The following is a 13,747-nucleotide window of genomic DNA, read 5'->3' on the forward strand; positions in this document are numbered from 1 at the left end:
GTCCACGTTCACAGACAGGTTTTGAGGCCGCAGAGGCCAGTTTGGTCACGAACATCTCTGCTTCGATGCCAGGATGAGTTAATGTTTCCACAGAGTCTCCTTGAAAGCCAAAAGCTATAAAAAGCCCGGCGTCCAGGTGCCTCTCTTGCCAGCTGTGCCCAGCCTTGACCTCTCAGCCATGCCCCTGCCTCAGTGTCCCGAGCACCAACACACTCCCAGGCAAGAAGGACTTTTATGTCTTTTTCTCTGCCTTTTAGATGTTTTAAAGATTTACTTTGTGAGGATGAGTGTTTTGCTGCCTGTCTGTGCACCAGGGACATGTGCAGTGGCCGCGGAGGCGCAAAGGGTGTCCAAGGGTGCTGGGAACCTGTTCCTTTGTGTGTCCTGTGTCCTGATCCGGTCCATCTGTCACGGGGCCACGCCCATGGGAGGGGCGGAGACATGCTGTTCTGCTTGAGCCGCTGCTCTCCCAAAGACCCGGGTTCGAGTCCCAGAGACCACACGTGTAACCTGGCTCTGAGGAACCTGGCGCCTACGCCTTGCCTGGGCAGCAGCACGCACGCGGAGCACAGATGTGCACGCACGACCCCCATATGCACACAAATAATATGAATTTCCCAACAACCCAGGATGGGACCATCAGGGACCCTCACCACCACCTTCTGACTTCTCTTTTTTGAGACATTGTTCTGAGTCGGGCACGCTGGCCTCCAACTCCCTTAATGTGCAAGGATCACCATGGACTCCTCATCCCCCTGCGTCACCTTCCTGGTGCTGGGGGTAAAACCTATGGCGTTACGCATGCTACACAAGTACCACGCAGTTGCTGGGCAACTGAGCTCTAAACACCATATACCCTAACTGAGGGGGTACAGTACAGAAGTTGCTGCCGAATGGCTGCTCCATTATTAGGAGGAAGGTTTAGTTATGGGTAATGGGAGAATATATCCGGAGACATCTGGAAAAGTCCAGAGAGAAATAGCAATCGACGGTACAGGGCCAGGGCTGTCTGCCAAAGCTGAGGTGGACAAATTGTGGCGTATAGGAGCGTAGCTCAGGGCAGGGGCTCCTTCTGGGGACAGAAGACCCGTTTCACAAGTCCCAGAGGAGTGCTGGCTTTTATCTACCGGCCAGAGGTCATGTATGCCACCTAGGCGTATGGAGGGCCCAAGACCTAACATCTACCAAGACCTAAGCACTCACCCAACCTAGCTACAAGCACCATCCCAGCGGAGCTCCAGGCGCTGGGTCAAGTGAGCCCCAGTCTTCTCTTCTGTCTCTATTTTGAGCCAGGATGTCATAAGGTGCCTAAAAACTAGCCTTGACATGGCTCCGTGACCCTGACCGAGCCTCAGTCCTCCGGCCTCCACTCCCAGGGGCTGTTTTCCTGTTGCTGTTCGTTTTTACACGCCTGGACGCTTTCACAGCGGCAGCAGGAGAGGGTTCCTCGTTGCCTCATGACACAGCATTTTCCCTCTTAATACATCCAACATAGCAAGGACAGGCTCCCACTCACGGAGGCCTGGCTGGCAGAGGCCGAGCGGTACACATACATGCACACACACACACACACACACACACACACACACACACACACACGCGCGCACACACACACTCATGTTCGCACACACCGCCAGCTGATGTGTCGCTCTTGGGGGGCCTGCCCAGAGCAGGCAAGTGAGCCAGGAGGACCAGGGTACCAGCCTTGGAGGAGCCTGGCAGGAGAGTCGGCGGCAGAGATGATGTGAGCGTCTGTGCTTTTTTCCGGGAAGGGGGAGGGGGCGAGAATAGAACATTCTAGAACCCAAGAAGGAAGAGGTCTGTATGACATAAAATAGTACATTTGTCTCACGTGTTTGAGAACAATGAAACAATTTCAGTAAGTTCAGCCATGCGTCAAAGTGGCACGGCTCAGGATGCCAAGGCACACATAGGAAGACAGGGCACCGGAAGTGGGGTTTAAGAAATGAATAGGAGTCCAACTTGAAGATTGCCCAAACCTATCTGAGTTCTGACTGCTTGAAACACTGGGGAGAAAAAAGCCAGGTGGTGGTGGCGCAAGCCTTTAATCTCAGCACTTGGGAGGCAGAGGCAGGAGGATCTCTGTGAGTTTGAGGCCAGCCTGGTCTACAAAGCGAGTCCAGGACAGCCAAGGCTACACAGCGAAACCCTGTCTCGAAAAACAAAACAGAACAAAACAACAACAAAAAGAAACATTGCTGGGGCTGGAGAGATGGCTCAGCGGTTAAGAGCACTGTCTATTCTTCCAAAGGACCCGGGTTCAATTCCCAGTACCCACATGGCAGCTCACAACTGTCTGTAACTCCAAGATCTGACACCCTCACACCAACGCACATACATGAAAGTTAGAGAAAATGTTAAAAAAAAAAAGAAAAAGAAAAGAAACATTGCTGAGAATTTAATAATGATGCTTCTTGGTTGGTGAACCCCGGGCCTGCAGTGCCATCAACTCCACTCCAAGCAGAGATAGCTGGCCCAGGACCATCTGACTCCTGGGTCATCACGGCAGAAGGACAGCAGGTCACCCTGTCCTCTGGAGACTCCCATGACATTTCTAATTGATCTGCTGGGATCACGAGGGCGCCAGGGCTTGTGCGGGCTTGTGCTTCTCAGTGTTGCTGGCCCCCGGGGGGAGGGGGGGGAACAGCTCACCTCTGCCCCAGTGTGGCCTCGGGACCCAGGAGCACTGCTCCTGGAGAGGAAGTCAGGGTGCTGGCTCGCTGAGGTCATGGCTGGCCGGCTGCCCACAACGGGCCACCCCGCTCCTTTGCACGGTCCCGGGACCGGCTATGAGGTCATCAGCCGAGGATTTTGGGGAAGGGAAGCCAAGTTGGCACGATGCCACATTCCAGGGTTTCGTGAACCAGAAATCTCTGTTTAGGGGTGACGATGCTTACCGGAGAGTGGGGGAGCCTTGGGCCTCTGGGGCCCTTTGGAGAGCATTCCATGAATAAAGTAAATGGCTGACTGGTCCTGGTCTTAAAGAGACAGACGCCCGTTCGTGGGCCGAGAAACCACTCGGTAGGGAGGGTGGACTACAAAGCAAGATAAAAAGCTTGGTGGCTCACGCCTGCCATCTCGACACTCGGGAGACTGAGGCAGGAGGATTGTGGGCTTGAGGTTACAGAGTGAAAGGGCCCCGGGCCAGGAGGAACTCTCCCGAGGCCTCTGACATAACGTGTTCCTCGGGGGACTTACTGCCCCCACAAGACACCCTGACAGGGACCTGAGCCTTTGGGCCTGGATCTCTATTGACAAACAGCTGAGCCCAGAGTGCATCAAAGTGCACAGGTGCATTTATTGAGAGCCTGCTGTGTACTCAGGCCACACTCCAGAGCACCTGTGGGGCAGCCTGTGGTGACCCCACGGACGGCAGCGGGCATGTGCTGCGGGGAGAGCCTGGGGGAACCAAGACCTAAACCTTGCTGACGCCCCATCTTCTTCAGGGGGCAACCTGGGCTGCGGCCTCGGCCTGCGGGCTTAGGTGGGGAACAGAGGAACTGTCCCCCAGCATCCAAGAGCCGCCCCGGCCCCGCGCGTGGCTCCACGCGTGGATCTGAGCGTTTCCGCTGCGGCCGCCAGGGGGCGCCGGGCCGCACCGCTAGGGTCCACGCGAGGAGCGGCCGGGGAGAGGAAGGCAGCGCGTAGCTCCCACGCAGACCTCCTTTATAACCTCCCGTGAGCCCCGTGAGCCCCGCGGGCCCTCCTCCCACTCCCCCCTCCCGCCACATCCCCCATCTAAACAGCCAACCGTATCCCAGCCTTAATTTCCCCATCTGTGACTCGCAATCATCAGCCCCTCTTTTCTTTAGATCCCCGGGACCTCGCGGGACAGTGCCTAACCCCACCCCGTATCCTCACTCCCACGCTGAAAATGTAGACCAAAGCATCCTTTCACAGAAGGGAAAACTGAGGCTCCGTAGTGTGGCCCAGGACGGCTCCTGCAGACTTCAGCAGCTCACCCAGGGTACAGAACCGGACCCTGACGCCTAAAATTGGGGAAAACGAGTCAGAGATGAACCCCACCCCCACCGCCGGGTGCCCACCAGGCCACCCACTCCGTGCCCAGCGCAGTGACCCCAGAACGCCATTGCAAGCCTGAGGGCAAGGCCAGGGCCTGCATGGGCGGAGCTTGGGGGTCGGATGGGGAGAGGTCTGGGTCACCCCCTCCTCATGCTCCTCACCCCCCTTTACCCCCAACCCCCCACCCCCTCGCTTGCACCTCCCGTCCCGCACCAGGCCAGTGCGAGGGGATGGCGGCAGGCTGGGACGCGGAGCCCCCTGGTCCGTCGTGGCGTGCATGGCCCGCAGTGACCCCACGCGTGGATCAGAGGCCACGCAGCAGCACGTGCACGCGGGACACGGAGCCCTCGCTGCTCGCTCCTGTCTCACGCGGAGGCCCTGACCACTGTCGCCGCCAGCTCCAGCCTGACAGTGGACAGGGCTCCTGTCTGACACCACCCCGCTCACGGTCCACATTGGGGGGGGGGCGCGTCTCCTGTTTGGCGTTAATCTGAAGGAGGCCCACAGCAGACTGGGGAGACTGAGGCAGGCGCAGGGCAGCCAGCTCTGGGCCAAAGGCAGGGACCTGCGTGTATGAGCACCTGGACAGGCAAAGCTAGTGAGGGCTTCGGAGCACGGGCTGTGGCTGCGGGTTTTGAAGGGTTCGTAGGAGTCGCGCAGAGGGCACTGAGAGGCGCAGGATGCCCGCTCTTCCGTCAAGGCTGTAAAGTCTGTTCCGGGGACACTGAGGCATAAGGTGACTTGCCCGAACTTGCTCTCTCTTTTGTTTAATCTCTACCTTTGATGGGGGTGGGGGGAGGAGGGCAAGCGCCCTGGTCCCAAGGGGAAGGAAGAAGCCACTTGAACTTCACTCTGGACTCCATCACATGTCCTGTGGGGACGGTCAGCCCTCACTCCGGTCACCAGACCGGGCGGGTTCCCTCCTGACCCGAGAGGTACCGCCCCCCCACCCCTTTTCGGAGCCTGGGATTCCCGGGCCGGATTAGCCTGGTCACCCGAGTTGGCAGCGCACACGGGGGCGGGGCGGGCAGAGTCCAGTGGGTATAAAGGCGGCGGCGGAGGGCTCAGCGCAAAGCCACACTCGGGACACCAGCGACATGGCTCAGCCCGCGCCCCGAGCCCAGCCTCTAGGCGGCTCGCAGCTGAGGTTCCTGCTGTTCCTGTTGCTGCTGCTGCTGCTGCTGTCGTGGCCGCCGGCGGGGGACGCACTGGCGGTGCCCGAGGCGCGACGCTCCCACCCGGAGGCGCAACTCGACTCCCGGGAGCTACGAGGTCGCTTCCAGGACCTGCTGAGCCGGCTGCAGGCCAACCGGAGCCGGGCGGACTCGAACTCAGAACCCACCCCGCACGTGGCTGTCCGGATACTCACTCCAGAAGGTGAGTGGCATCTGGGGGCCCATTCCCCTCCCCACTAACCAACACAATCAAGTCCATGAGGCTCGGCCCAGCCCCCGAGCCTCAGTTTCCCCAGCTGTGATGGTCAGGAAGACCCACCAGGGCGGCCAGCAGTCCCTCGAGCAGAGTAGGATGGGTCCTCAGACCCGAGCTGGACAAAAGGCGTCCAGAGAGGTCAGGGTGGCTCCTGAAGGTGCACAGCGCTTGGTGGGGGGCGGTGGAGGGGACGGGGGGGACCCTGGGGGAGGATAGCGGGTCCTGGATGGAGGAGGCGTGGACGAGGGCCAAAGGGAAAGAACCTGCAAGAGCTGGTCCAGGATTCTGACGCAATCTCTGGTCAAGACTCCGCTACAGTAGCAAGTGACAGTGGCCAGGATGGGCGGGCCTGGGGGCGGGGCCAGGCCGGCTGAGCCACGCCCCTGACTACCTACCCCCACTCCAAGCGCTGCGTGACCTGCCCCGGTCTCTGACAAGGTGTGCGCGCCCCGACCACTCCTGAAGTTGAGGCAGGAGAATTGCCATGAGTTCGGGGCCGGCTGGGGCTCCGTAGCGAGAACCTGCTGGCAATTTAATTTACTTTCTCTCGAGATTTCTTTTTTTGAGACAGGAACTTTGTAGCCCAGGCTGATTCCAAACTCAGGGCAATCCCCCTGCCTCCGTTTCCCACGTTCAGGGAGGGCAGGTAAGCCAGGAGCGGTGGCGCACGCCTCAGATCCCAGCGCCCGGGAGGCAGAGGCTGGCGGATCTCTAAGTTCGAGGCCAGCCTGGTAGACAGAGCGAGTACCAGGGCAGCCAGGGCAGCTTTTGTTGACGCCTGTGCAAAGGCCCGGTGGCCGGCGGGCGCGGCACACCCGCACGCGTGCACACGGCCCCGGGCACACCCACTCCGGGCACACCAGCGCCGGGACCCCGAGTGACCCACCGGCTCTCTGCTTCCTTCCGCAGTGCGACTGGGGTCCCACGGTCACCTGCTGCTCCGCGTGAATCGGTCGTCGCTGACCCACGGCCTCCCCGAAGCCTACCGCGTGCACCGAGCCCTGCTCCAGCTAACGCCGTCGTCCCGGCCCCGGGATGTCACCGGGCCCCTGCGGCGCGCGCTCAGCCTCGGGGGACCCCGCGGCCCCGCGCTGCGCCTGCGCCTGGCGCCGCCCCCCGACGCGGCCGTGCTGCCCTCTGGCGGTGCGCGGCTGGAACTGCACCTGCGCGCGGCCGCCGGCAGGGGGCGCCGCAGCGCGCACGCGCGCCCGAGAGACTCGTGCCCGCTGGGTCCCGGGCGCTGCTGTCACCTGCAGACCGTGCAGGCGACGCTCGAGGACCTGGGCTGGAGCGACTGGGTGCTGTCCCCGCGCCAGCTGCAACTGAGCATGTGCGTGGGCGAGTGCCCCCACCTCTACCGCTCCGCCAGCACGCACGCGCAGATCAAAGCGCGCCTGCACGGCCTGCAGCCCGACCGGGTGCCGGCCCCGTGCTGCGTCCCCTCCGGCTACACCCCGGTGGTGCTCATGCACAGGACCGACAGCGGCGGCGTGTCGCTGCAGACCTACGACGACCTGGTGGCCCGGGGCTGCCACTGCGCATGAGCGCCGGGTCGCGCCCCTCACCTGCACTCCCCTCCGTCCAGGACGCTATTTATATTTGTATTTATTCATATTCTTAATTTATTGGGGTCGGGAAGGGTGGATGGATTGTGTATTTATTTAAATACTCTGCTAATAATAAACGTGAGCCTGGTTTCTATGGGGCGTCTCGGTGACCTCAGCAGCACACCTGCCTCCCTAAGCCTCAGTGTCCCCCAAGGGATCAGCTGAAGGACCGAGTGGGTGAGGGAATGCTCAGAGGGTGAAGGGGCTTGCTGCCAAGCCTGATGATGTGAGTTCAATTCCCGGGAACTCAGATGGTTGCATGGTGGGAGGATCCTTGATAGCCCCCCACCCTGATACAGTGTAATTTATTTTTTAAAAGATTTACTTATTTATTATTATGTATACAGTGCTCTGCCTGCTTGTACACCTGCAGGCCAGAAGAAGGCACCAGATCACACTGTAGATGGTTGTGAGCCACCATGTGGTTGCTGGGAATTGAACTCAGGACCTCTGGAAGAGCAGGTGGTGCTCTTAACCTCTGAACCATCTCTCCAGCCCCCATACGGTGTAATTTAAGACGCACACAAAACCTTTTAAAGAGTTATAACGTGTCCGGGCTGTGCCGCTGTAAGTATCTCTAAGAGTCGTTTGTCTCCGGGACAGCGCCTGGCTCCACCTCAGTCACTCTCCTATGGCCCTCCCATTGGTGGCGTCACCTTTTCAAACGTAAGACACCCAAGGTCATCAAGTTCATGATTTCATAAAAAAAATCTTGTTTACCCTGACAAGGAAGAGGTCAACACCTTTCCTGGCTCCAGCAATTGCTTCCACGATAATGCTGCCTCTGGTCTTTCATATGAAAACAGCAAGAAAGAAACAATAAGTTGTGGGGAAGTTTCACCCATTCATTATCTTCCAGGAGAAACATTCCTCCTGTGTGCATGCGTGCGTGTGTGAGAACTGCAGAGTCCACCGAGACATGCAGAAGTGTCTCCTCCCCTGACCTTTATCAGTGAACCGACTTGGGTGACTTAGATGGTTTAGAATAGAAGTCACGTGAGGGGGGATGTGTGAGGTGAACCTGCTGGGGCAGCAGTGAGGACACACTCACAAAGGTCCTGAGGTGGCAAGGGGCAGGGCCGAGGGTAAGGCCTTGAAAACGAGGCTCCAGGAGGCAAGCTTAAGCTCCTGCCACCTGGGGAAGAAGAACAGAGGACATGCCCCACCAGGCTATCCCACAGGGGGTGGGGGGATCTTCTTGATTGACAGCTGATGTGCGGGGGTGGGGGGGGGGGGAAACCAAGCACCTGTGGTGGAGCGTAGGGTGCAGCCAGCAGCCAGTATGTATGCCTCAGGCCTACCTTGGTTTCCCCTGAGAATGAGCTGTACCCTGAAAACGAAAACAAAGGACTTTCTTCCCGGTCCTCCTCCAAAACCAGGCCTAACATGCAGAATTAGGGGGTGCCTCTGCAGGTGGGGGTTCAACAGGACCCGGAGCAGCTTGAGGCGTCATAACTTCGTGAATACACTGAGCGAGCTCTGAGCAGCCCAGCGTGTCGGGGGATGCTGACAGGCTCCTCAGAGGTGGCAAGCTGCGCTCCAGCGTTGACAGAATTTATAGAAGGGGACGGGGGCGAGGCTTGAGTGAAATGGGCGGGGCTTGAGTGAAATGGGGCGGGGCGTTCCTTGAGTGACTTAGCGGCCGGCTAACCCAACAGTGCTCGTTGTGAGTGGAGAGTCCACGCCTCCAGGAGCTGCTCCGTCTTCAGGCTGACGTCTCAGCTGGAGTCCTGAAGAAGTAGGCTCTCATGTCAGTGAGGACGGACAGGCTAGCAAGGCAGGGGAAGCAGGCAAAGAGCAAAAGCTTCCTCCTTCCTCGTCCACGTAGTTTTCCAACAGAAGGTGTGGTCCAGATGAAAGGCAGGTCTTCCTGCTTAAAGATCTGGTCAAAGCGGGACATGGTGGCGCACGCCTCTAATCCCAGCACTTGGGAGGCAGAGGCAGGCGGATCGCTGTGAGTTTGAGGCCAGCCTGGTCTACAAAGTGAGCCCAGGACAGACAAGGCTACACAGAGAAACCCTGTCTCGGAAAACCAAAAGATCTGGGTCGAAGGTGGTCTCCAAGGCCGGCAGTGGTGGCGAACGACTTTAACCCCACCCCTCCCGAGGCGATGCAGTAAAGCTGAGAACTAGGAACAGCTCTGAAGGGACCTAAGTGTTCTCCAGTCCTGTTTTATTTATTGGTGAGCAGTGAGCCCAGATGGGGAGGACAGAAGGGAAGAAAGAGGGACAAGAAGAGGCAGGGAAAACCACCCAGGCTGGATTCCCAGACCCAGGATGCAGGACCTGGAGGCCAGGGGGAGGGAGGGGCGGGGAGGGGAGGGGGCAGGAGGGGAATCTCTGGGAGACCCGCCGGGAGTCTCAGGGGCCGGTGGGTGCAGGCAAACAGCTCGGTAATCCAGATGGAGATCCGGACTCTGGAAACCACCATCAGGACTGTGCTCAGAGCCAGCAGCACCACCACGTGTCCCCGAGCATGTATTGAGCATCAGCTGCATGCACACTGAGGAGGGGTTCAGTTCCAGACTGTCCTGCTCTCGGAATCTTTGTGCCCCCTTCGATGTTTAGCGTGTGGGGGAGCATAGGGCCTGCAGGGGGCAGTCTTGGGGTTCAGTGTCTGACCCCACAGGCCGGACTCAGTGACCCGGGTACGCACAGTCCTCATCATCCCGTGGGGCACTCCCCAAGGACTCCAGGTTGCAGTAGACAGGCTGAGAGTCCAGGTCGGCACCTGTGTAGTTCATGTAGCAGTCGCTGTCCCCGGCAGGGCTCCTGCAGAGGGGAATGCACGTCAGGGCAGGTGACTGAGGCCCAGAGGCAGCAGTCGCCCCCACCCCCACCCCCCTCTCTCTCCCTCCCTCCTTTCTTCCTGAGACATGGCCTCACTGTGTAGCCCAGGCTGCCCCTGGCTGTCACAGACATACTCCTGCCTCTGCCTCCCTAGTGCTGGGATGAAAAGTGTGTGCCACCACCCCGGGCTTGTTTTGTTTTGAGACAGGATCTTGTGTAGCCCAGGCTAGCCCTGAACTCGGATTTCCCGTACACCCCCTCCACTCACCTCTCCACCCCTCCTTGCCTCCCCCCTCCATTTGGATGGTGCAAGGAAGGGGGGGGTGTCTGTGTGAGCGCCCCCAGCCTTGACACAGCCCCACCCCGTCTTCACTGTTTAACAGTTTTTCATTATTATCATTCTCCTGTGAGGGCAGAAGACGGTGTAACAGGCTCTGTGAGAATAACCGAACCCTGGTCCTCTGAAAGCACAGCAGGGCCCAGGGTGGAGGCCATCTCTCAGTCCCATGACAGGCTGAACTTAAGTCACCCGCCTTCCCCATCCCCCCCCCCCCAGGTCCCTTCCTCTTTTCAATATTTGCATCTCATTTGCATCTCCCTGCTTCCCAGCAGCTGAGTTACCCAAATCTCCTGCCTCAGCTTCGAGGCCCCCCTGTTCCTGGCCTGCTGCCCCAGTGTCTGACCTACAAACTCCCCAAGTCTGTCTGTCTGTCTGTCTGTCTGTCTGTCTGTCTCTTTCTCTCTCTCTCTCTCTCCCCCTGCCTCTGGCCTCTGTTTCTTGAGACAGACTCATGTGGCCAGCTGGCCTCAAACTACAGATGCCTCCACCCCACTGGTCTGGGAAGACTGGAACCTTTATCCAGTCTTTTTTTTTTTCCTCTCTCTCTTCTTTCTTTCTTTCTTTTTTTAATTTTTCGAGACAGTGTTTCTCTGTGTAGCACTGGCTGTCCTGGACTCTCTCTGTGAACCAGGCTGGCCTGGAACTGAGAGATCCACCTGCCTCTGCCTCCTGAGGGCAGGTGTGTGCCACCACGCAGGGCATCCCATGTGTCTCGGGGAGAAGCTGGTTATGTCCCCAAGCAGGAAGATGCACACAGCCGAGATGCATGAACCCGAGTCAGGGTTCAGCAAGTCCCACTTCACCTGCTTCCTCCAGAGCTACAAACTGAGTTTGCAACTCACAAAGTGAGGACCTGGCCCCTGAGGATGTTCCCAACTCCTGGAGGTGAGGCTAGGCCTGCAGTCCTCACCAAAACAGAGACCCGAAGCTGCTGGGCCAAAGAAAGGCACACAGCACGCACAAGACCCAGGTGAAATTCTCCACCTGACTGCACAGTGGTACCCTGACTCTCTCTGACACCTGTGGGCTGAAATGACAGGGGGCGGGCCTCCAAGGCCCTCTGAAGCCGAGTAATTCAATGATCTGTGGTCACTCAGGTCACTCACCCGGGTGCAGACCATGAGCAGTCCTCAGCCGGCTGGCCAATGAAAACATTCTCATAGACCAGGGCAGGGCTGTCCGGCGGTGTGTCTGGGACCTTAGTGCTAGGTTGCCGGCTGCTGTACCGTGGCAGGAAACCCGTCACCGATCCGGAGGCATCCTGTGAATCCTGGGCTTTGCAGAGGTCCGCCTCACTGGTTCTCCAGCGTCGACGAAGCCTCCAGACCAGCAGAGATACACCGACAGCCAGAACCAGTAAGACAGTCCCTGCTACAAGGGCACCGATGGCCTCCAGGGCCAAGCCTGGGGGACAGCTGGCCTGAAGGAAGGTGGAAAGGTTCTGTGGAGCGCCGGTGGCCGGGTGTAGACACAGCAGCAGCTGCTGCTCTGAGCAGTTGTCCTGGCGAATGGCGTGCCAGGAGGCCAGCCCACATCTACAGTCAGCCTGGACCTCCAGGTCGCAGCGCAGGGCCAGCAACGGATCCACGCTGGCCAGCGGGTTGTAGGTGACAATCAAAGTTTTCAGGTTTTCCAGGTTGGCAAAGAAGACGCCTGGGAGGGCCTGCAGACCGTTCCTAGACAGGTCCAGGACTTGTGTGTGGCTGGCCTTCAGGGGCTGGCTCCTTGGCAGGGACAGCCCAAGGCCACTGAAATTGAGGCAAGTGTCATTGAATGTCTGGGTCCAGTCCACATCGCTTGAGGACACCATGCAGGCTAGGTCTCGACTCGCCGACTCGTGGAGCAGGGCCAGCAGCAGCGGGAGACACGACCACAGCATCCGTGCTCCAGTGCCGCCCCCCATTGTAGCAACCTGTGGGAATATTTCGGTTGAATACCGTGGATTTTAAAAATATGTTCATGCCGGGCATAGTGGCGCGCACCTTTAATCCCAGCACTCGGGAGGCAGAGGCAGGTGGATCGCTGTGAGTTCGAGGCCAGCCTGGTCTACAAAGTGAGCCCCAATACAACCCAACCAGCTGAGGCTCTTCTGACATGGACACCCACAGCCCCTGACCTCTCCTTGTGAGTCCCTGGTCCCTGAGCCTCCAACTTCTCATCTGTGGAATGGGTGCGTCCCAAGCATTCCCCAGGATGAGGCTGGCCTGCCTCCCACACACTTGCCCAGGTTTCCCCACCATCTGCATCGCTGTTGCCAAGACACAAACATAGGCATGTGATGGTTGTCCCGGCAACCTTCCCTGCCGACCCTCCTGTTGTACACAGCCAACCGGCAAGAGCTGGGGCCCACAGACCCGCTTGGAGGCTTGTGCCCTAGGCTCTGAGTCTCACCTCCTGGTGTCACCTGCCGTCCTTCGTGGTGTCTAGGGGCTGGGATGGGGGTTCAACGAGCCACCGACCTGGTTCCCTCCACCTGTGCGCCCCCGCTCCTGGGGGAAGAGGAAAGGGTGGAGGGAACGGCAGGGACCAGCCCTCTGCCAGCCTCAGGCTCTCAGGAGGGGAGGAAGGGCCTCCTCGTCCCACTTCTCTCTTGCTGTGAGCCAGTAACCTCACCCTGCACTCCTTGGCCCACAGCTTCCCCTCCACCAACTTCCTGACCTTTGCTGGCTTCTGCAAATATTCACTCGATGACCAGTCCCCAGGGCGGGGACTCAGGGGGCATCTGGTCCTTGGAAAAGGACGGTGAGCAGGAGCCGCCCCCTCCCCCACGGAGATGGACCAGAGAAAAAGGGACCGGATCCTAGTCCTAGAGGCTTCGGTACATAGCTAGGAGTTAGTTTGCCAGAGATTGCTGTAATTCTCCAAGCTCCTAACCTCCCCTCGAGGCTCACCGGAAGTTCGTGTAGCCGGCTGTTGGACAGAATAGCTGTAGGGGCCTGCTAAGGGAGGGGACATGGCCGGTAAATACCCGGCAGGCAGCCAGGAGCTGTTCCTGGCCAGTCAGCTAAGACCCTATGGCCCGAGAAGAGGAGCAGCTGGCTAGGAGGAAGCTGACGGAGAAACTGGCAGTGTGGGCAGGGAACCAACCCAACAGGCCTCGCACAGGGCACGGAGCCAGCCGAGGCCGGGACCAGGGCTAGCTGGGCTGGTGTGTGCGCCGGGTTGGGGGACGGGTTGGGGGGCGGGAGGGTGGCTAGTGTTGCAGTGTGAGGACCGGATGGGGAAATCTCTGAGGGAGACCGTGTTGAGCTGTGGACCGAACCCAACCCTGCGACACTGACACACTGAAGAGAAAGTGGTCTGGCAGTGTGGGGTCAAACAGCTCATGTGGACTCTGTTCTGACCCCCCTCAGGGATGCTACCCACACGGAGGGACACAGGAATCCTAGCACGGCACGGGGAGGGGCCAGGGGCCTGGCCTATGCTGGTAGCCGCCCTAGGGGCTAGAGTTAGCCTCGGGAGTTTGGGTCTTCCATCAGCAGCCGGCGAGCCCTTCACAGGATGCTCAGGATGCTCATGCGGATGCACCAGCACTC

General features: G+C 59.3%; 2 protein-coding genes across 2 annotated transcripts; one reads left to right on the plus strand and one right to left on the minus strand.

The window, feature by feature from the left end:
- Positions 1-4,237: 4,237 nt before the first annotated feature.
- Positions 4,238-7,176, plus strand: GDF15 (growth differentiation factor 15). The gene is made up of 2 exons (XM_084759456.1): positions 4,238-5,421; positions 6,385-7,176. The coding sequence occupies exons 1-2, from the start codon at positions 5,142-5,144 to the stop codon at positions 7,017-7,019; spliced, it is 915 nt and encodes a 304-aa protein (XP_084615582.1). The 5' UTR covers positions 4,238-5,141; the 3' UTR covers positions 7,020-7,176.
- Positions 7,177-9,237: 2,061 nt separating this feature from the next.
- LRRC25 (leucine rich repeat containing 25) lies at positions 9,238-12,865 on the minus strand. The gene is made up of 3 exons (XM_084758633.1): positions 12,603-12,865; positions 11,318-12,123; positions 9,238-9,853 (listed from the first exon to the last, which is right to left on the minus strand). The coding sequence occupies exons 2-3, from the start codon at positions 12,112-12,114 to the stop codon at positions 9,718-9,720; spliced, it is 933 nt and encodes a 310-aa protein (XP_084614759.1). The 5' UTR covers positions 12,115-12,123; positions 12,603-12,865; the 3' UTR covers positions 9,238-9,717.
- Positions 12,866-13,747: the final 882 nt, after the last annotated feature.

Source organism: Acomys minous (assembly GCF_964271855.1).
Source record: "Acomys minous genome assembly, chromosome: 15".
Classification (NCBI taxonomy): domain Eukaryota; kingdom Metazoa; phylum Chordata; class Mammalia; order Rodentia; family Muridae; genus Acomys; species Acomys minous.

Excerpts from the sequence above, each read along its gene's own strand:
- GDF15 (XM_084759456.1), top strand. The coding sequence starts at position 5,142 with ATGGCTCAGCCCGCGCCCCGAGCCCAGCCTCTAGGCGGCTCGCAGCTG. Across the intron at positions 5,422-6,384 it reads CCGGATACTCACTCCAGAAG|TGCGACTGGGGTCCCACGGT; the intron begins GTGAGTGGCATC and ends TTCCTTCCGCAG.
- LRRC25 (XM_084758633.1), bottom strand. The coding sequence starts at position 12,114 with ATGGGGGGCGGCACTGGAGCACGGATGCTGTGGTCGTGTCTCCCGCTG. Across the intron at positions 9,854-11,317 it reads TGCTCATGGTCTGCACCCGG|GAGCCCTGCCGGGGACAGCG; the intron begins GTGAGTGACCTG and ends TCCCCTCTGCAG.